This window comes from Rhinatrema bivittatum, chromosome 1 (genome assembly GCF_901001135.1).
Source record: "Rhinatrema bivittatum chromosome 1, aRhiBiv1.1, whole genome shotgun sequence".
Classification (NCBI taxonomy): domain Eukaryota; kingdom Metazoa; phylum Chordata; class Amphibia; order Gymnophiona; family Rhinatrematidae; genus Rhinatrema; species Rhinatrema bivittatum.
In genome coordinates, this window is record NC_042615.1 from 433,496,553 (window position 1) to 433,519,866 (window position 23,314).

General features: G+C 46.7%; 2 protein-coding genes across 5 annotated transcripts in view; both read left to right on the forward strand.

Moving 5' to 3' along the window:
• LOC115093012 (zinc finger protein 568-like) overlaps window positions 1-20,418 on the forward strand; it is a 54,732-nt gene extending 34,314 nt beyond the window's left edge. For all 3 annotated transcript variants that reach the window (XM_029604608.1, XM_029604600.1, XM_029604617.1), the window contains one exon: window positions 19,376-20,418. In XM_029604608.1, the coding sequence (XP_029460468.1) occupies window positions 19,376-20,280 (905 nt within the window). In that variant the 3' untranslated portion in view covers window positions 20,281-20,418. The remainder of the gene's footprint in view (window positions 1-19,375) is intronic.
• LOC115092963 (zinc finger protein 567-like) overlaps window positions 1-23,314 on the forward strand; it is a 1,005,854-nt gene that overhangs the window by 625,587 nt on the left and 356,953 nt on the right. The window lies entirely within an intron of this gene.

Sequence of the window (23,314 nt, forward strand, 5' to 3'; positions counted from 1 at the left end):
CAACTTCTGTATTTTGAGCAGGGTACGGCATTGACCAGGATGGCCAGCCAGCTTGGAATCGTGCGCCCAAAAGAGCACCTTCTTCCTGAGGTGTTTTGGTACGATGGTCTTACCAGCGGGCACAGAATGGGTAGTTGCCAAGATGACTTTCTTCGGATCAATTATGTGCTGAGGTTCTTCGGGCACATCCTCCGAGAGAAAGAAGCGTTACAAGGCATGTGCTCTGGTATTTCTGTCTCCGGGGCGATACTTAAGCACAAAGTCGAAACGATTAAAAAATAAGGACCATCTGGCTTGTCTGTGGTTAAGACATTGTGCGTGGCGGAAATACTCTAGATTTTTGTCGTCCGTGAATATGGTTATTTGATGTTGAGCGCCTTCGAGCCAAGGCCGCCATTCCTCGAATGCAAACTTTATTGCCAAGAGCTCTTTATCGTCGATTCCGTAGTTATTCTCGGCTGGGGAGAATCGTAGTGAGAAGAAGGAACAGGGACGTAAGGCTTTCGAGTCTCCTGTCTGGCTCAATATGGCCCCCACGCCAACATCTGAAGCATCAACTTCAACGATAAAGGGCTTGTTGGGGTCAGGATGCCGCAAGCATGGTTCCATGGAGAAGGCAGTCTTCAGATTCTCAAATGGCCTCCGCAGACCATTTTGAAGCGTTGGCACCCTTGCGGGTCATTGCGGTCAAGGGCACTGTTAAAGAAGAGTAGTTCTTTATGAAGCTTCTATAATAGTTGGTGAACCCCAGGAATCTTTTCAGGGCCTTCAAGCTGGTAGGTTGGGACTAATTTTTGATACTCTCAAGTTTGTGAGGATCCATCTGGAAGCCTTCTTTAGACAAAATATAGCCAAGGAAAGGCACTGAGTCTTTGTGGAATTCGCACTTAGAAAGTTTGGCGTAGAGCCAGTGTTCACAGAGTTGGCGGAGTACTTGTTTGACATCTTCAATGTGAGTGGGCAGGTCCTGGGAGAAGATCAGGATATCATCCAGGTAGACCACAACACTCTTGTACAGCAAATCCTGCAAGATGTCATTCATCATGTTCTGAAAATGGCAGGTGCATTTCACAGGCCGAAGGGCATCACTAAGTACTCGAAGTGGCCGTCTCGAGTGTTGAAGGCTATTTACCATTCGTCGCCACTACAAATGCGAACTAAGTTGTAGGCCCCCTTCAGGTCCAGTTTTGAAAATATTTTGGCCCCTTGAAGCCGGTCAAACAGCTCCGAGGTTAAAGACAAGGGGTAGCGGTCTTTAATCGTGATCTCGTTCAGACCTCGGTAATCGATATATGGACGTAGGGTACCACCCTTCTTCCCCACAAAGAAAAAGCCCGCACCGGCTGGAGACTTCAATGGTCTGATAAACCCCTTCTGAAGGTTCTCTTCAATATATTCGGACATTGCCTTGTTCTCAATTGCTGAGAGAGGATAGACACATCCTTTAGGAGGTTCAGTATTGGATTTCAGTCTTATGGCACAGTCATAGGACCTATGCAGAGGAAGGATGTCAGCAGCTTCTTTAGAGAACACATCCCCATAGGATGCGTATTGGGGCGGCAGTCCTGGCATCGCTGGAGTCGTAGGCATGCAGATGACAGGAGCAATCTCCTTAAAGCACCTCCCATGCCACTCTGGGCCCTAGCGGGAGAGTTCCAAGATGCCCAGTTAAATTGGAGTTGGTGCGCTTGCAACCAGGGTAACCCCAGGACGATAGGGTGCATGGCCTTTTCCAACACAAAGAAGGGAAGCGACTCCGTATGGAGAGCTCTGGTGTGGAGAGTCACTGGTATGGTTTGGCAAGTCACGTCGCCCGGTAAGGGCTCTCCATGGATGGAGGATAGAAGTAGTGGAACTTTCAAACTGACGAGGTGAATCTCAGGTGTTCCACTAAACATTGGAGAATAAAGTTGCTTTCTGCCCCTGAATCCACCAGGGCAAGTGTTTGAACCATAGACGGTCTGCAGGTCAAGGAGACTGGGAGAGAGAGTGGAGGAGAGGGCATAGTGAGGCCTAAGAACAGTCCTCCTGCAGGACTTAGGCCCGTCCGTTTCCCGGATGAATAGGGCATGTAGGGACATCGTGGCCGGGCTGACCACAGTACATGCAAAGATCGTGCCTCTTCCGAAGTCTTCTCCCTTTGGAAGTCAAATGCCCGCGACCAAGTTGCATCGGTTCATCTTCACTGGCAGCAGGAATTACTGGAACCATCCGAGTTACAGGTTTAGCACTAGCCTGTTTCAGCCCAGGTATTCTATTAGGCCGGAGTTCCTTCACCTTGTCATGAAGCTGGTGATTGATCCGAGTGGCCAAAGCCACTAGTTCGTCCAGCGAATCAGGTGTTTCATGAGCCTCTGAAGAAAAGGGTCTTCAGGCATTTAAGGTCCCAGCAGAGTTCTGTAGCAAGAGTTTTAAACTCTATCGCAAAATCAGCCAGTGTTCTGTTGCCTTGCTTCAGGTCCACCAAAGCAGAGCCGGCAACGGTAACATGAGCAGGATAATTGAAAACGGATTTAAAAAGTCCAGAAATCCATCTATGTCCTGCAATATAGGATCCTTGCATTCCCACAGTGTAGATGCCCAAGACAAGGCCCTTCCATCCAGATAAGAAAGGATGTAAGTAGTCTTGGAAAAAGCTGTAGGGAACTGAGTAGGCTGTAGAGCAAAATGCATGCAGCACTGGTTTAAAAAGCCCCTGGTCTTCCGAATCTCTCCCGAGAAACGAATTGGAGCTGCCAGCGGCACAGCAGTCTTTAAAGTTACCTCCTGTAACTGACCTTCATTGCTGGAAGCAGTGCCTTGGGTCTGCTGTGTGTGCAGCTGATGAAACGCTGAAGTGAGTTTCTCCAATGCGTCTTGCTGCTCCGAAATGCGTAGGGCCAGGCCTGGTATGGCCTGCAGGGCATTGAGCTGTGCCGGATCCATGGAGTTAGCAATCTGTTATTATTTGTAAGGGTTTTGGGTGGATCCCTGGGCCTGTGGCAAATGACCACGCCCACGGGGGGAAGTCCCGTGAGGGGCCACAGGTCAGGCTCAGCGTAGGAGACACAAACACACTAGTTCTTTTATTATACAGGATTGGTGAACCACCAGAAGTAGCAGTAGTGAGCTGGAAAGTAGCCCGGTTGGGCTTGTAGTCCCTCAGGCACTGGAACAGCGATCCCACAATGACTGTGCTGTAATAGAGAGAACTGATATTGTGAGTAGTAACAGGATATGCAGAGTTCAGGAACAGAGCCTCGTTGGTAATGTACTCACGCAGCGGACTCTCAGTGTGGAGCACAGGAGCTGGAGTAAAGGCAGGCCCTTGATGAGCGAGTACCTGGTTCCAGGGAATAGCTCTGAGAGATAGAGATGGTAACTCACAGATGTTATAGGCAGCGGTGTCTTCCAGGCAGAAGTGAAGTCCAAGTAGTGAGTCCAGGAACATGGGCCCTCGAGGAGCGAGTACCGGTTCCAGACAGCGACCTGAAAGATAAGAAAGAGAGAGAGGTCCCCAGGGAGCGGGTACCCCAAATAGAGTAGGTCCAAAGGAGGCAGAGTAGCAAGGTACGGAGAGCGAATCCCATCCGTTAGGAAACCTTTGCTAACTCGATTAGCTAGCAATCGCGTAGGCCTTTTGTATCATGGATACATGATGTCATCACAGGGGGACGCCCCTGAGATTTGCGCCACTGAAGGTACTTGAAGCAGGGCCGCTTGGTGCGTGCACCCTAAGGCAGCTGAACAGCATGGTGGGAGGCAGCGTCCAAGCCGGTCTGGGGACGCCGGAGAGGATGGCAGGCAGAAGCCGCGGCAGCCAAACGTCCGTCAACTGCAGGAGGAGTCACCAGAGAGGTACGGAGGGCGGAGTGGAGACGTCGGGCAGCGACAGTCGTAAGAAGACCAAGGTTCCATCAAGCCCAGCATCCTCTCCTCTCAGTGCTTCCACTGGATTGTGGGTTACCGAGCTCTTCCCTTGCAATATATATTGTGCTTCTAAGGTAAATTAGTGCAAAACAATCCCTTTTGAGATTTACACTACAGTTAGTTGTCCTGACTGACTCACTACTGTTCTGATTAACAAATGATGGCACCTAATGAAATCAATCACACAACCTTAACCCTTCAGTTAGTCAGACTGCTCTCTTGATTAACAAATGTTGGTACAAAACCAAACCAAATCACACTACCTAAACACCTTTCCAAGGTGAGTACTGAAATTTTCAACCTTTTCACTTAGGTATACACTGCTCCTAGCTTATTTCTAGCTTCTGGTTACTTTTTTTTTTTTTTAAATATACAAACACTCCAACTTCTGCTTATTAGCTGCCTTACAGACTATTAAAAATAAACACACTAACTACTGCGTATTAGCTGCCTTACTGACTGACTATTTAAAAATACAGTCTAACTTCTGTTTATTCCCTGCCTTAGTGACTATTAAGAGCACAAAAGCACAAACATACACTAAATAATATTTCCCAATAGTTATCTTCGTCCAAATAGTTTTAAAAAAGAAAATTTCCCAAACAAAAACTTACGGATTCCTTTCAGCCACCAGCAAGGGTCCATCAAGCCCAGCATCCTGTTTCCAACAGTGGCCAATCCAGGCCAAAAGAACCTGGCAAGTACCCCAAAACTAAGTCTATCCCATGCAACTGATGCTAATAATAGCAGTGGCTATTTTCTTTTTTCTTTATCAATTTGTACAAATTAAATACAAAGAACCCCTTTGCAAATGAAGCATTGAAATAAACAATATCATGGAAATAAGATTACATACATTCATTCATGCATATAACTTAATCTTAAGAAATCCAATTTCTTCTCATAATTATATTGGCCATACAGGGGGGGAGAAGTATAGGAAAAACAGAGGAGTAAACCACTAAGTTTATACTTTACATTGCTGCCTTAACTCTGATACATTTAATTGTTGATCCCCTATAACTGCAGACCTAAGCAACTGTCTCAATTGTTCTGGTAGGAAGATAATATATGTGTTTCCAGCTGATTTAATAATACACTTGCATGGAAAGCGAAGTAGAAAGTTTGCTTCCTTAGCCACTGCTTCGGGTTGCATAGATACGTTGTTGAGTGGACCTTGAAAGGTCTGGATGGACCCTCCCATGAAGGAAACATTAATATTTTTAAAATAAGCTTTCATCAGCTGACTCATCTCATACTCTGTGAAAAAGGTAATAAAGAGAACAGCACGTTCTCAAATTTACACAGAGGAGTTTTCCAGGTAATCAGTGAGATTTGCAAAATCAACCCTTTCTCCTGGTAAGGACATCTGAGGGTAACAGAATCTTTTTTATAGCTGGTACCTTTTCCATAGAGTCTCATTCACATATCTCTTAAATGTCACAAGTGGTAGTTCCCCAACTATTTTATGAAAATTGGTCAGTCTTATATTCAAGTGTCTCAGATAGTGCTCTATCGATTCGAGTCTCCTCAGAGTCGTTATTCGGTCTTTCATAAGAGTATTATTCACTTCTTGAACCCCTTTAACATCTTCAGTCAAGGTCTGTATAGCACTAGAATGATCCTTTAAAGTCTTGGAATATTCTTTTTCTACCGAGTCCATTCTTTTTTCAAACTTCCCCAGCAAGTGAGACTGTACATTAAATGACTGGACCATCCCTGCCATCAAGTCCCAAAGGGACTCCAAAGTTATTACCGCTGGCTTCACAATCTCCAGGGGTACCAAGATATTCTCTCCTACCTCCTCCTGTCGTGGTCTCTCTGCTGTTGCTTCTGAAGCTTCATCTCCTAGAATTGTACCTCCTCTCTCCAGAGTCTCCCGACCGTCAGTCTGAGGGTGTGGGACCGACCCAGCTACCATTCGATCGACAAGCCCTCTTTGCTAGGCTCCAACGGCTCCTTGGTCATGCTGGTTTCACGGAGGGGAGAGCTATACCGGTCCTCGGGGATCAGGTGGGCTTAAGGTGATTTCACCTGGTGAATACGCAGCTCCTCTCTGCGTTTCAGCAGCGGCGCTATCAGTCCGTACTTCAGAGCCTGTAGTCGCAAAATCGGTCATATATCTTTGCCCCGCCGGTCCAGGAGAGTCCGAGGGAAAGACTCTCACCTTTCCTTTTCTTTTGTGAGGCATTACTCTCAGTAGCAAAAGGAAACTCAAAAATAGAGGAAAACAGAAATGCTGAGCAGGAGCCGTTAGCGTCCACTGGCAGCCATCTTTAAAGTCTGCCCCAGCAGTGGCTATTTTCTAAGTCAATTTGATTAATAACAGGTAATGGACTTCTCCTCCAAGAACTTATCCAAACCTTTTTTAAACACAGCTACACTAACTGCACTAACCACATCCCCTGGCAACAAATTCCAGAATTTAATTGTGCGTTGAGTGAAAAAGAATTTTCTCTGATTAGTTTTAAATGTGCCACATGCTAACTTCATGGAGTGCCCCCTAGTCCTTCTATTATCCGAAAGAGTAAGTAACCAATTCACATCTATCCGTTCTAGACCTCTCATGATGTTAAACACCTCTATCATATTCCGCCTCAGCCGTCTCTTCTCCAAGCTGAACAGCCCTAACCTCTTCAGCCTTTCTTCATAGGGGAGCTGTTCCATCCCCTTTATCATTTTGGTCACCCTTCTCTGTACCTTTTCCATCGCAATTATATCTTTTTTGAGATGCGGCGACTAGAATTGTACACAGTATTCAAGATGCGGTCTCACAAACAGAGGCATTATTACATTTTCAGTTTTGTTAACCATTCACTTCCTAATAATTCCTAACATTCTGTTTGCTTTTTTGACTGCTGCAGCACACTGAGCTGACAATTTCAAAGTATCATCCACTATGATGCCTAGATCTTTTTCCTGGGTGGTAGCTCCTAATATGGAACCTAACATCGTGTAACTACAGCAACGGTTATTTTTTCCTATAAGCAACACCTTGCACTTGTCCACATTAAATTTCATCTGCCATTTGGATGCCCAATCTTCCAGTTTCACAAGGTCCTCCTGCAATTTATCACAATCCGCTTGTGATTTAACTACTCTGAATAATTTTGTATCATCTGCAAATTTGATAATCTCACTCGTCGTATTCCTTTCCAGATCATTTATGTATATATACTAGCTGTACCCGGCCAAGCGTTGCTGTGGCTCAGTCTGGTTAAATGGAAAAGAAAGAAAAGAGAAAGCGCACATTTCTAATATGTTTAATTTCACAATGCTTGTGGGTATACAATATTGTTTGTTGTTCCATTGTCTGTGCAGATATAGAGATTGTCTGGTTTGCCGACTCTAGAAAACGCAACATATAATTGCCCATGTGAGAAACAATCCGTGCTAGATGTAAACCGCATAATTCTAGAAATGAAAAAGAATGGAAAAAGAAAAAACAAACTATACTAACTAAATGAATGGTATGGTAAACGACACAGCTCAATTCCAACGCAATGCCACATGAAATAATTAAATCAAAATGAAAATAAATCGAAATCTATGAAAATTCAATTTAACAATGCAATCGGAAACATTGAAATGGAATCGTAAAATATTTAGTCCAAGCCGTTAAGCCCGTTAAAACGGGCGAGATTTTTGTCCCCTCTCCTCCTGCGTCTTTGCTCTGCTCCGCTCCTCCCCCCCCAGCACCACGAAGGGCCAGAGGCGGCGGCGGTGGTAGGAGCTGCAGCGGTGGCCGAGCCTCCCCTCTTCCTCGGTGGCGGAGGGACAGGCTCAGACCCCTTTCACTCTATCCTTACAGGCCCCAACTCCTTTGCTCTTTCATTCCACTCTACACTGAACCCCTTCCACTGTAACCTATAAGTGGAGAGCTGGGGGGGGGGGTAGAGAATCTCTCTCTCATACAGCCCCCTACATAGGCTTCCTCTCTCTCTCTTGCACATACACTCTCCCTCTGTCCCTCACACACGCACGCCCAATCCCTCTCACACACATACACAATCCCTCACGTAGTCTCCCTCTCTCTCTGGCACTCACACTCGCCTTCAGCGCACATTACCACACTTCTCTTTCACACAGTTAAAACGGGCGGGATTTTTGTCCCCTCCCCACCTAAGTCTTTGCTCTGCACTCGCAAGAGCTTGCAAAGTTCCCACGCCAGTTATGTCTGGGAGAGTGAGGAAAACACTCCGTTTCCCCCCCCCCTCGCAAAGGGCAGGCGGCAGGCACTACAACCGATTTGGGACACGTTGCCTAGCTTACTTTGCTCTTTCTAGGAGACCTGTGCCTTTAAGAAATCCGATCGGGAGCTTGAGAGGGAGGAGAGAGCAGGGCTCTGGCTTTCAGTTTCGTCACGGTGCTTTGCTGGGAGTGGGGATGGAGCAATGCCCATGTAAACTCTTCACGTGGTGGGTTGACAGCACTGCCTTCCCCCTCCCCCTCCCCCCCCCCCCACAGTTGCGGGGATATTTACTTGGCTTCTCCTTATCTGTGGGACTCAGGGGGCAGGGGAGGAGGGCGAGCTGTTCTCTGTTCAGCTCTTTGCGCTGCAGGCTGCTGCAGGCTGCAGCTGCTTGTGATGTCTTGACAGCTGCTTTCTACTGCATTTGCTCTGCTCCGGCCATCCCAACTCCCTCCCCCCCTTCCCCGGCGGTGGACGGACTGGCTCAGCGACTCTTCTACCCTTTCCTCCTCCTGTGTGTAATTGTCCGGCAGTCCCTACTCCCTCTCCCCTTCCCCAGCGGGGGGAGGAACGGGCTGAGCTGTTTCTCAGAGCGGTGACTCGTCTGCCCTTTCCTCCTCCCCTCTGTGACACCCAGCCTGTAGCGCAGAGCTCAATGGTCCGCACATACGCGGTAGAGCTGCTCTCTACTGCGCATTTGCGGGCCGTCGGTCAGAGCCCATTTATATTGTAGATAGCGTGTGTTGCTTGTACGTCCAACAGATGGCGCTGTTTTTCCAAAAAAGCATGTTTTTACTTGTCACAGGTGTGACAACTATATAATATAGGTATATAAAGACACACGCATATTCGAATTCAACGTTGTGTCAAAATTTCAAAGCAATCGGTGAAGAACTTTCAGAGATTTAAGATTTTGAACAAACGAACATTTACATTTTTATTTATATAGATTGAAAAGCACAGATCCCTGAGGTACTCCACTGTTTACCCTTTTCCACTGAGAAAATTGACCATTTAATCCTACTCTCTGTTTCCTGTCTTTTAGCCAGTTTGTAATCCACGAGAGGACATTGCCACCTATCCCATGACTTTTTAGTTTTCTTAGAAGCCTCTCATGAGGAACTTTGTCAAACGCCTTTTGAAAATCCAAATACACTACATCTACCGATTCACCTTTATCCACATGTTTATTAACCCCTTCAAAAAAATGAAGCAGATTTGTTAGGCAAGACTTCCCTTGGGTAAAGCCATGTTGACTGCGTTCCATTAAACCATGTCTTTCTATCTGCTCTGTGATTTTGATCTTTAGAATAGTTTCCACTATTTTTCCCGGCACTGAAGTCAGGCTCACTGGTCTGTAGTTTCCTGGATTGCCCCTGGAGCCCTTTTTAAATATTGGGGTTACATTAGCTATCCTCCAGTCTTCAGGTACAATGGATGATGTTACAAATTTTAACTAATAGATCTGAAATTTCATTTTTTAGTTCCTTCAGAACCCTAGGATGCATACCATCCAGTCCAGGTGATTTGCTACTCTTTAGTTTGTCAATCAGGCCTACCACATCTTCTCGGTTCACCTTGATTTGGTTCAGTCCATCTGAATAATTACCCATGAAAACCTTCTCCAGAAGGATATTCGTGTTAGTCTGGTGTAGCAAAAATGACACAAGACGGGTGGCACTTTATAGACTCACCAATTTATTGAGGCATGAGCTTTCGAGAACAGAGTCCACTTCATCAGATGCATGAAGTGCAGTACGGAAGTGGATAAAATTCATGGTGGTAGATATTCAAAAGCCATTTAAACTGATAATTGAAGTTAGTCTAAATAACAAATGTGGCATATTCATCCACTTATCCATCTAAATTATAGTGGAATAAGTAGTTATCAGGCTATAATTTAGCCAGATAAAAAAGGGGCCTTTTGGGGGCCGGATAACTTTAGACCTACTTTAAAAGATATCTGGATAAGTAATGCTGTCATTAGCTAGCAAAATAAAACTATAGAGGGCAGCCAATCCCCTCCTTCCCCAAAGAATGAAATTAAAGCCCTCTCAGGCATATTTTCCTACCCCCCCCAAACCGTTTTAAAGATTTATTTATTTATTTTATTTTATTTAAAAGTTTTTATATACTGACATATACTGTGAGTATCACATCGGTTTACATTAAACATGAACTTAGCTTATAAATGCTTTACAGGGAACTCTTGATATATGCGAGTAATATGAACTATTTATAAATGCGACAAAACATGAGCTTGACTTAGCTCAAAGCTCTTTACATAGAACTCTTTCCATGGGACTCTTTATAAGTGCGAATCATTATAAGGAGGGACGTTAGGTAACTATGAGCAAGGATGACAGGGTTTATGTGTTTTAAATACAGCTAATTGTTATTTGAGTAACTGAATATTAAGTTACAGTAGTTATTATCTGGTAAATTTGGTAGCAGAGGGTAGAGGGATTTACAGAGAAATAAAAACAGAAGCCTGGGGGGGGGGAGGGAAAGACTGGAAGGAGGGAGGAGGGAAGGGGGGGACATTGAAAGAATGAGAAGGAGGAGGAAAAAGGCCTGGAGGGGCCCTGATTTGGGTGGGCAAGATATAAGAAAATGCCTGTTTAGGTATCTGCCTGTTTAAATAGCCAGGTCTTTAATTTCTGCTTACATTTTTTTTTTTTGTCTAGGTACATAGGGATGTCACAATATTGACAAAGTGGCAGGCATTGTAGCTGGTCCTCAGTCCCTGGTCCCAATTCTCAAACAGGCAATTGGGCTGCCTCCCCCAGCCACATAGAAGAATCCTGGCATCTGCTGCCCCATCCCCACAGACCCTCCCCATCCTGCCCGATACCTTTTTTAAAATGAGTTGGGAGAGAGAGAGCTTCTGCCCTGCTCCCGCTGCCTCCAGCGCTGCTCTGATAGAAGCAGCACCGGAAGCGTGAGCTTATGTTGAAATTTATGCTTCTAGCGCTGCCTCCCTACTGAATATGGAGCTCATGGGGATTACAGAACAATGAGAAGGCACTGACTTAGGCAGGCAGAGTGCGCAGTATTCAGTGAGCGTGGGCCCATGTAACACCACCCTAACTGATCTTTTAAACAATGTTAATTTGGTCCATCTTTTAGGTGAGGTTATATTAGTATCAGATTGAAAAATAAAAGGCTTCTTTAATAAATTATTTACACATTCTCTTGACTATTTGAGCGCGTGCCAGGAATATTGTGACATCCCTATGGTACCTAGACAAATCAAAATAGATATTTTTTTCTTATGCCTTTTATATCACTAAACAAGTCCAAAAAGCCCTGTTAATGATTTACTATTTAATGATACCCTCAATAGGCTCTTAACTTGGAACCAAGGGAGAAAAGAATGAAAGTGTATAGATGGAAAAAGATCTCACCCAAAACATAGATTTGCTGAAACAGCTCTCCTCAGCTGCTATGCATATAATCATTGATCTAAAAAAACCTCCCTTTTTATAATTTTAGCCAGTGAATTTGCATTTTAGTGAAAAGTGTATAAAAAGTTCTTTTATAATTGTAAAGTTGTTGTGGCCGGGTTCTGCGGCTGAATAGTGGACCCTTGGGCCAACCCACCCCGAGGGGCGGAGCAGGTTGGGAGGCGGAGCCAAGACTCAGAGGGCGAGGTGTAGCGGCAGGAGTCTGAATAAGGTCTTCACCCGGGTACAGAGAACCCCCCAGGTGGAGCCCGTAGGGTTCTGGCACCTTGGGACTTGGGCCCCAGTGAGAGAGTCCAGCAACAGAGAACTAGATAATCCACAGACGACAGGGACAGACACAAGCTCTTCACCCGGGCACCCGAGAACCCCCAGGAGGAGCCCATAGGGTTCTGGTACCTTGGGACTTGGGCCCCAGAGAAGCGAGAGTCCAGTAACAATGAGGCAGGTACCCCTGGGAGTACTAGCACAAGCTCTTCACCCGGACACCTAGCAACCCCCCAGGAGGAGCCCGTAGGGTTCTGGCGCCTTGGGACTTGGGTGCTAGAGAGGAAAGCCAGCAGTCCAAGACTAGACAGTTCAGGAGACTTAGAGTGTAAACCAAGAGCTTCAGCCAGACGCCTGGAACCCCCCAGGAGGAGCCCGTAGGGTTCCAACGCCTTGGGACTTAGGAGAACAGCGAGCACTCTATCTCTCAGAAGGGGTACAGGATACCTGGCGTAGGGTCCGGAGTAATGGCAAAGCAAGGCGAAGCAGGCACTCGGGTAGGCCAACCTGGACGCAGGACCAGAAGCAGGTTGGGCACACTCCGGAGAATCGGAGTCAAGGCAAGTAGCCAAGGAAGCGGGGTCTGGTAGTCCGAGGTCAAGGCAGGCGGCAGGCAAAGCGTGGTCTGGCAGTCCGAGGTCAAGGCAGGCGGCAGGCAAAGCGTGGTCAGGCAATCCAAAGTCAAGGCAGGCGGCAGGCAAAGCGTGGTCAGGCAATCCGAGATCAAGGCAGGCGGCAGGCAAAGCGTGGTCAGGCAATCCGAGATCAAGGCAGGAATCAGGCAAGGCGTAGTCAGGCAAACCGGAGTCAGGCAGGAAGCAGGCAAACAAGGAACGCAACTCAGAGCTACAAGACTGTAGTGAACCTCGTTGCAAGGCGAAGAGGAACACTCTGAGCGCCGGTTATATTGGGATGGCGGGTGACGTCATCAGTGTGGGCGGAGCCGGGCTTCCGGGGTCTGGGCGCACAAGTCGTCCGCACGAATCAGAGCGTGGAAATGGCGGAGGCCACATGAGCCTATGCGCGGCCCCGGAGGCTGGAAGGTGGAACCCACGGCGTTTGTTGAGTTGAAGGTAAGCGCCATTCACCGGGAAAAGAGGGGAAGCAGCACAGACCGCAACAGTACCCCCCCCCCTTTACGGCCCCTCTAGAGGGGTCCAGGCTTCTCAGGATGATCCTGGTGAAACTGGCGCAGGAGGTCCTTGTCCAGAATGTTACGACTAGGTTCCCATGTATTGTCCTCATCGCTACATCCTTCCCAGGACAAGAGGTACTCCCACCGGCGGTTATGGAAACGCACGTCCACCACTTCTCGTACTTGAAAGGTGGGATCCTCTTCGACGGAAGTATCCGTAGGATCCGGAGGAATATTGTGAAACCGGGAGAGGGCCACCGGTTTCAGGAGAGAGACGTGGAATACGTTATGGATCCGGAAGGATGAAGGCAACCGTAGGCGGTAGGACACCAGGCCCACTCTCTCGGCCACACGAAACGGGCCGCAGAACCGAGGCGCAAACTTCCGGGAGGGGAGTCGAAGACGAATATTCTTGGTGTTTAACCATACTTGGTCTCCTGGTTGATAAGCAGGAGCTGGTCGTCGATGACGGTCCGCGGCTTGCTTGGCGGAGGCAGCCGCCCGGCGTAGTTTGCCTTGGATTCCTCGCCAAAGGACCTGAAGCTGATGAGCGGTGGCTTGAGCAGCTGGCGAGGTGCTTGAGGTGTCAAGAGGGAGTGGTGGTCTTAGGGCCTTCCCGTACACCACCTGGAAGGGAGACATGCCTGTGGCTGCATGGACCTGGTTATTGTAAGCGAATTCCACCCATGGCAGTAACTTAGCCCAATTGTCCTGACGCTCAGTGATGAAGGAGCGAATATAGGATTTCAAGGTGCGGTTCATCCGCTCAGTCTGTCCATTGCTTTGCGGGTGGAACGCCGTAGAAAAGTTGAGTTTCACTTTAAAACATTTACAAAGGGCTCGCCAGTATCGAGCCACGAACTGGGGCCCACGATCTGAAACAATATCTTGGGGGAGACCGTGCAGGCGAAAGACATGTTGGGCGAACAGAAGGGCAAGTTCTGGGGCCGTGGGAAGCTTTGGAAGCGGGACCAAGTGTACCATTTTCGAAAAACGGTCTACAGTTACCCAGATCAACGTATGGCCGCGAGAAGATGGCAGATCTACCACGAAATCGGTGGCTAGATGGGTCCATGGTTCCGTGGGGATAGGCAGAGGCTGAAGAAGGCCACACGGCAAGCCCGGACTGGGTTTCTGACGAGCGCAGGTTGGGCAGGACTGCACATAAGCAGTGACATCCCGTCGAAGATTAGGCCACCAATAATACCGATTTAGTAGCTCTAAAGTCCTTTCACGGCCAGCATGGCCGCCGATGAGGGAGTCGTGGGCCCATTGGAGAACCGTCAGGCGATCCTTGCGAGGAACTAGGGTTTTGTCTTGAGTGAGTACCGTCATGGCAGAAAGACGGACTTTACTGGGGTCCAAGATGAATTGGGGTGGCTCCGGATCTCCTTCAATGCAGGTGGACCTGGACAGGGCATCAGCCCGGACGTTCTTGGCCGCTGGACGGTATTGTAACACAAAATTAAATCGACTAAAAAACAGAGCCCACCGGGCCTGGCGGGGATTTAGACGCTGGGCTTGAGACAAAAACTCAAGGTTTTTGTGGTCAGTAAAGACTGTGACGGGATGCAGAGCCCCCTCTAACCACTGTCTCCATTCCTCTAATGCCAGTTTTATGGCTAGTAGCTCCTTGTCTCCAATGGAGTAGTTGCCTTCAGCTGGAGAGAATCTTCTGGAAAAATATGAGCAGGGCAGTAGCTTCCCGGAGTCTGAGTGCTGGCTCAGTACCGCCCCCACGGCGACACTGGAAGCATCGACCTCCACAATGAAGGGTCTGGAGGGATCTGGGTGCCGAAGACAGACATCCGACAGGAAGGCCTTCTTGAGATCAGTGAATGCGGTAACCGCGTCTTCGGGCCAGTTCCTTGCGTCAGCGCCCTTCCGAGTCAGGGCCGTGAGAGGAGCCACCCGATGGGAGTAGGCGGGAATGAAGTGCCTGTAAAAATTTGCAAAACCCAGGAATCGCTGAAGAGCCTTAAGTCCTTTCGGCTGCGGCCACTGGGTAATGGCTGTTACCTTTTCTGGGTCCATTTGGAACCCGGTGGAGGGAATTATATAACCCAGGAACGGCAGGGATTCTGCTTCAAAGGTACATTTCTCCATCTTAGCGTACAAGTGATTTTCACGCAGAACCTGGAGGACTTGTCTCACATGCTGACGATGGGACGCCAGATCTCGGGAGAATATAAGCACGTCATCCAGGTAAACTATCACGAAGGAATTCAAAAACTCCCGTAGCACCTCGTTCATAAGGTGTTGGAAGACGGCTGGGGCGTTGCAGAGGCCAAAGGGCATTACGAGATATTCATAGTGCCCGTCCTGGGTATTGAACGCCGTCTTCCACTCATCCCCGGGACGGATGCGCACTAGGTTATAAGTCCCCCTCAAGTCCAATTTGGTAAACACCTGCGCCCTTTGGAGGCGATCCAGTTGTTCCGGGATCAACGGGAGGGGATAACGATCCCGCTTGGTAATAGCGTTTAGTCCCCGATAGTCGATACAAGGCCGAAGTGTGCCATCCTTTTTGGCAACAAAAAAGAAGCCAGCTCCTGCTGGCGAACGAGCGGCCGGATGAACCCCTTGGCTAGGTTCTCCACCACATATTCAGACATGGCCTTGGTTTCAGGTAATGAGAGCGGGTAAACCCGCCCGCGGGGCGGAGTAGAGCCCGGGAGTAGTTCAATGGAGCAATCAAATGGCCGATGCTGTGGGAGAATCTCCGCCATCTCCTTGGAAAAGACGTCTTCGTAGGACTGGTATGGTTCCGGAAGCAGTTGAGAAGAGCAGACCGTCAGGGGTCTGGACGGTGACGTAGACTGAAGACAACGGCCAAAACAGGCCGAGCCCCACCGGACCAACTGGAAGTCGTCCCATTGGATGAGAGGTGAGTGTAGGCAGAGCCAAGGGAGACCAAGAACCAACGGATGCTCGTTCCAGAACAAGTAATGAAATCTGTTCAGAGTGGAGTAATCCGGTCTGTAGAGTAATGAGTACAGTGGAACTGGTGATGACTCCCGGGAGCAAGGTGCCTCGGATAGACGAGATTCGCAACGGAGGGCTCTTTTGGACGGTGGGAAGGGCTAGCTGGGTCACCAAGTCAGATACTATAAAGTTCCCTTCCGCACCTGAGTCAATGAAAGCCCGTAGTTGAAACTCCCCACCGGCATACTTTAGGGTGACCGGTAGGGTGCAGAGAGGAGCGGTTTCAGAGATGCCTAGGTGTAGCTCCTCCGTACAGCCTAGGCAGTGGTGTTTCCCGGACGTTCCGGGCAAGTCGAGAGGAAATGCCCCTTGCTTCCACAGTAGAGGCAGAGCCCCAGTGTACGGCGTCTTCTCTTCTCCTCAGGGGCTAACGGGGACCGGCCCATTTGCATGGGTTCCCCTGCGACCATTGACGTGGGAGAGGCGCTGGTACTTCTGGGTATAGAGACAGATGGGAGCTTGCGGATAGGGCGAGTCTCCTTGGCTCGCTGTTGAAGGCGCCGGTCCACCCGACCGGCTAAGTTGATAAGATCATTCAGATCTCCTGGGAGATCACGGCCTGCTAATTCATCTTTGATCCGGCCAGACAATCCCTCCAGGAAAATGCCCTTCAGACAGTCATCCCGCCAAGCCACCTCCATAGCCAGTGTCCGAAATTCAATGACATAGTCTGCCACGGAGCGAGTTCCCTGCCGAAGGGTAAGGAGTTCAGAGGCTGCTGTACTGAGGCGAGCAGGGTCGTCAAAGGCGAGCTGGAAGTTCGTGAGAAACTCCTCCATGTTTTGGAGCATGGGGTCTCGTCGTTCCCATAAGGGAGAAGCCCAGGTAAGGGCCTTACCATCCAATAGAGAGAAGATGAAGGCCACCTTCTCCGCATCTGAAGGGAACTGAGCCGGAAGGAGGGTAAACCGTACCTGACATTGGTTTAAAAACCCCCGGCAGGATTTGCTATCCCCGGCATACCGGGGAGGCGTAGGGAGTTGCATTGCTGACACTTGAGAGGCAGTTGATACTTGCCGAGATGCTCGAGCCGAGACCTCTAGTTGAGCAGCCAACTGTTCCACGGTTGCTGCCAATGTATCGATGCACAGTTGTTCCTGCCGGAGATGCTGGGCCATTCCCGGAATGGCCTGCAGGCTCGGGGCTTCCGCCGAGTCCATGGCCTTGCAAACTGTTGCGACCGGGTTCTGCGGCTGAATAGTGGACCCTTGGGCCAACCCACCCCGAGGGGCGGAGCAGGTTGGGAGGCGGAGCCAAGACTCAGAGGGCGAGGTGTAGCGGCAGGAGTCTGAATAAGGTCTTCACCCGGGTACAGAGAACCCCCCAGGTGGAGCCCCTAGGGTTCTGGCACCTTGGGACTTGGGCCCCAGTGAGAAAGTCCAGCAACAGAGAACTAGATAATCCACAGACGACAGGGACAGACACAAGCTCTTCACCCGGGCACCCGAGAACCCCCAGGAGGAGCCCATAGGGTTCTGGTGCCTTGGGACTTGGGCCCCAGAGAAGCGAGAGTCCAGTAACAATGAGGCAGGTACCCCTGGGAGTACTAGCACAAGCTCTTCACCCGGACACCTAGCAACCCCCCAGGAGGAGCCCGTAGGGTTCTGGTGCCTTGGGACTTGGGTGCTAGAGAGGAAAGCCAGCAGTCCGAGACTAGACAGTTCAGGAGACTTAGAGTGTAAACCAAGAGCTTCACCCAGACGCCTGGAACCCCCCAGGAGGAGCCCGTAGGGTTCCAACGCCTTGGGACTTAGGAGAACAGCGAGCACTCTATCTCTCAGAAGGGGTACAGGATACCTGGCGTAGGATCCGGAGTAATGGTAAGGCAAGGCGAAGCAGGCACTCGGGTAGGCCAACCTGGACGCAGGACCAGAAGCAGGTTGGGCACACTCCGGAGAATCGGAGTCAAGGCAAGTAGCCAAGGAAGTGGGGTCTGGTAGTCCGAGGTCAAGGCAGGCGGCAGGCAAGCGTGGTCTGGCAGTCCGAGGTCACGGCAGGCGGCAGGCAAAGCGTGGTCAGGCAATCCGAGATCAAGGCAGGCGGCAGGCAAAGCGTGGTCAGGCAATCCGAGATCAAGGCAGGAATCAGGCAAGGCGTAGTCAGGCAGGAAGCAGGCAAGCAAGGAACGCAACTCAGAGCTACAAGACTGTAGTGAACCTCGTTGCAAGGCGAAGAGGAACACTCTGAGCGCCGGTTATATTGGGATGGCGGGTGACGTCATCAGTGCGGGCGGAGCCGGGCTTCCGGGGTCTGGGCACACAAGACGTCCGCACTCGCGGGCACGCGAGGCCGCAGGAATCAGAGCGTGGAAATGGCGGAGGCCACATGGGCCTATGCGCGGCCCCGGAGGCTGGAAGGTGGAACCCACGGCGTTTGTTGAGCTGAAGGTAGGCGCCATTCACCGGGAAAAGAGGGGAAGCGGCACAGACCGCAACAAAAGTCACACACAATGATCCAAGCAGATCAAATTTAAGCAGATCTAACCACAAAACCTCTTTTTTTTTTTTTAGAAGTTGTTACATGGGTACTGAGATATTTGTCAAACTCTAATGTTAAGAATTTCTGCAAACAATGGGATAGAGTAAGTTTAAATGAGTGTTTTAAGAGTATCATTAAATAATTAACAATAGAAGAGAAGAACATTTTGGATTTGTTTAGTTACATATCTCTTTCTTGTGCCTTTTGTATTTTTTGATTTATATAAGTATTTAAACTTTACCGATAGAGGCTAAATATTTTTTCTAGGTTTGAGTTACATTTTTATTAATAATCATTAAAATTTAGTTACTTTAAGCTGACAGCTCTGAAATTCAGCAACCCAGGTATAGAATGAATCAGCAGAGTGCTGCAGAGTTTTTGGTTAGTGACTGTAATCAGAGTTAAGGGAATCACAGCAGAGACTGAGGTGAGGATGAGATGCACAGAACCAGCAGAAGATCAGAAACGGTGTATTTCCCTCTGTTCGTGTGCTATTGCCCATCTGCACCTTTCTACAAGCAGAATCACTTCCTGTCATGTTCCATATGTAGCCTTCCCAAAGACAGTTCGGGTCATTGATGCATTTCAATTTATATACGGGACTCAGAGGACATTCAAAGTGATATCTAGCTGCTCTATATAAAAAATTAAAAAATTAGACATTCAACATCACGCCGCAAATGACGAGTAGTCCGGACGGCAAGTGGGTTCACTGCCGTCGTCTGGCTTGCTGATGCGGTTTTACATCTTTAAAACATAATTGTTTCAAAAGTTTTTTTGGATAACAGCACATTGAAGATACAATTCATATACTTGTTTTTTTTTGTTCCATATGTAGCCTTACCATGCAGATGTCTTCAAATAATCATATGGGGATATCTCCTTATATATGTCCTTCACCATAACTTTAAAATTAATGGTCATACTCTCATTTTTATCCAACAGATGATGGATTCAGGAACAATAGTATGAGGCAGAGAATGTGCAGTGGACAGCAGGGGGAGGAACGGAAAGAGAAAGACCCTTCCAGACACAGCCCACATCCTTCAGCTAACAGTGAAAGAAGCAGCAGAGTAAAACCAACCAAAGTGAAAGACAAAGCCCAAAAGCAACTTAATACATGTCCTGAACAAGAGAGAAATTCCATTCGGTGCCCAAATGTTGTGCAAAATCTGACAATCAATGAAGGAGAGAGATCATTTAAAAGTGATGATACTTGCAGAAATTTCTCCACAAACTCACATTCTGTTGAGCACCAAGAACAGAGTGAATGTAGGAATAAGTTCACTGAGAGGTCAAGTCACACATTCATCCAGGAATATCATAATAGGAAGAAAAAAATTATAGGTACTGAAGATGAGAAAAGAATCTCCAAAAAAAGAACACTTACAGCACAGCGTAAAATTCACATTCAGAAGAAGCCATTAAAATGTACTCATTGTGAAAAATGCTTTATCTACAGTGCTGAGCTGGAAAGACATATACAATTTCATTCAGGAGGTAGAACAGTTAAATGTACTGCAGGTGAAAAAATGTTTAATAGGAAGTCAAAACTCACAGAATGTAAAAGGTTTCACAGAAGAGACAAGATTTTTAAGTGTACTGAATGTGAAAAATGTTTTGCATACCGAGTGCAGCTTACAATTCATAAAAAGTTTCACAAAGGACAGGAACCATTTAAATGTTCTGAATGTGATAAAAGCTTCAGTAATAAATCTAATGTAAGAAAGCATGAAAGAATGCACAGTGGAGGGAAACCATTTATGTGTTCAGAATGCGATAAATGTTTCACATATAAATCTAAGCTAAGAGTACATGAAAGAATCCACACGGGTGAGAAAACCATTTAAATGTTGTGAATGTGATAAATGTTTCAGTCAGAAAAGCCACTTGCAACAACATGAAAAAACCCATAAAAGACATAAACCATTTAAATGCTCTGAATGTGATAAATATTTTAGTCAGAAAGGTAGCCTGCAAGTGCATGAAATGATACACACCGGGGAGAAACCATTTACATGTTCAGAATGTGATAAAAGCTTCAGTAATAAATCAGATCGAAGAAAACATGAAAGAATACATAGTGGAGAGAAACCATTTATATGTTCTGAATGCAGCAAAGGTTTTACATATAAATCTAAGCTAAGACTACATGAAAGAATGCACACTGGAGAGAAGCCATTTAAATGTTGTGAATGCGGTAAATGTTTCACTCAGAAAAGTCACTTGCAACAACATGAAATAACCCACAAGGGACATAAACCATTTCAATGTTCTGAATGTGATAAATCTTTCAGACAAAAATCCGAACAAAACAATACATGAAAGAATGCACACTGGAGAGAAACCATATAAATGTTCTGAATGTTCTAAAAGCTTCAAGTGCAAATCTGACCTAAGAATACACGAAAGAATCCACACTGGAGAGAAACCATTTAAGTGTTCTGAATGTGATAAATGTTTCAGTCAGAAATGTCACTTACAACGCCATGAAATAACCCACAAGGGGCACAAACCATTTAAATGTTCTGAGTGTGATAAATGTTTCACTTATAAATGTAATTTAAGAATACATCAAAGAATCCACACTGGAGAGAAGCCATTTAAATGTTCTGAATGTGATAAGTGTTTCAGTCAGAAAAGCCACCTGCAACAACATGCAATAACTCATAAGAGGCATAAACCTTTTAAATGTTCTGAATGTGATAAAGGTTTCAGGTATAAATGTCACCTAAGAAAACATGAAAGAATGCACACTGGAATGGGTCTAGGAGTGAGAGCATAATCAGATGGAGTATCTCTCACCAAGTCTTACTGAGTCCTGTCATGTGGTGACCCTGTTGCATAATATCTAAATTAAATCTCAGATGACTACTACTATTGAAGTATAATAGGAATAAAAAAATATATATTTGTACTGGCCGCATATTGCCCAGGAAAAAAAGGTACCCACCCTTAGTCTGAGCACCCTTAATCTGAGCACATGAAGGTGGTAGTGATCATGCTAAATTTTCAGGCAAAGATAAAATCCCTGGTGCAGCTTTAGACCATGGTAATGCTGTTCATGGATCCAATGGAGCAGTCTATAAGCCACAGAAGCTAATGAAAAAATTAAGAGGACTATCTACTACTAGGTGGACCCATGAAGACAAAAAGGGCATCATGTACTATTATTTTTATACCAGAAACTCCATATTCATATCTCGGGGGTATGCAAAGAGAGCCTGCCAAAAAATGGAAGAAAGAGTAATTGCCACAACAAAAAGGAGTGTTTTCCGTGATTGGCCCAAAAATAAGGAGCACTGCACCACTGGATATAAGATTGAAGTCTGATTATCTCATATTTAGAAAGAAGATAAAAACATGGTTGTTCCCATGTAATTAGGCACTCCTCAAGTTGATGGTGGTATGAAGGCTGTTGATAGTCCATCAGATGCTGTTTTGATAATAGGATTTTAATTTGTGTTCATTTGTGTAATTTTATGTTTATTGTGTATTTTATTTTGTTTTGCACTGCGCCGGCCACGTGTGGCACCTGAATGTATGGTATATAAGAATTTGGAAATAAATATATCAAAGAAAAAATTGTGAAAAGATTCAAGAAGTATCCAGCCAACCAATCAAAAGAAAGATTAAATGGGATGAAATATTTCTTGTTAGAAGAGGGCCAGGATGAACAAAGGGGTCTGGAGTCTATTTCTGAATAATCCCAAACAGTTCATGTTACCATGCTGGTTTGGCTTGCAGGAGTGACCTTTGGATCTATTTAGAAAAGTGCTCCAGGCATGGAGAAATGTCTCCTCATCTCATGTCATCTTCTCCATCACTGCACAGTCCCAGCACCTGTTTAACCTCTCAGTAATATTGTGACCAGTAACAAATTTCCATTGTTTGGCTATTGATACTCCAACTCATTACGCCTTTAATTGTAGCAGCAAATATCTTAGAGAGTAATTTTCACAAGGGAATTCCAGGGGTAGCACTTTACCCACAGAAATGGCAAGTTAGAAAAATTGTACAACCAATACTTGTGTAAAATTATGCACATACATGTTGTATGTGGGTTCACTAACAGGAATGGGGAGAGGCATTCTGAGGGTGGAGTTAAGGCATGATTGGGACTTTGATTTTGAAAAGTATGCGCATGAATACTCTTGACAAAAGTATACCAAACAGCAAGTGTAATTGTGTGCATATAGTTTTGCCAGGATACATTTACAAAGTAGACATATGATTGCAAATTGGCATGATTTATGCACATAATTTGCCAGTTAACTTGTACAAATTTACCTTCTTAAAGAGATTCCCAACAATCTCTGGATTAAATGGAAAATCTTCAGGTATAAATCTTAATTTTGCTCTGAATGCTTTCCCAAAATGTAATTGCTGCTGGACAATGACACTAACCATTTAAGCCCTTGTCAGTCATTCTACAATTCCACGTGTGGGACGGAGGTCTGGGGTGAAAATTGATGGGGGAGGGGGAGAGCTGGCCTGGAACTAGAGGAGAGATGCCTCCTTTCCCTCATCCCAAATTCTCTCCCTCCTCCCAATCCCTTTACTCCTCGTCCCTAATCAATTTCTCATGCCAATCCCTGAAATCTTGTTTCTGCAACCAAAATGCAAAATAAATTATTCTGAACTCAAGGAAGTTTGGGAAAAAAAATGTATATTACAAAACATGCAAATGTGCTGCAGAATTTCAGAAAGTTTGCTGCAAACCTTACCCCTGATTTGTCGCAGGAGATTGGGAGCTGTGCCTTTACGGATACTATGCAAAGGACTAATTTTTGGAGCAAGTTAATATGAGTCTCAGTGTCCTGCTTTATGGGATCATCTGGGTACGTGTGACCCAGACTGGCCACTATGGGAGACAGGATGCTG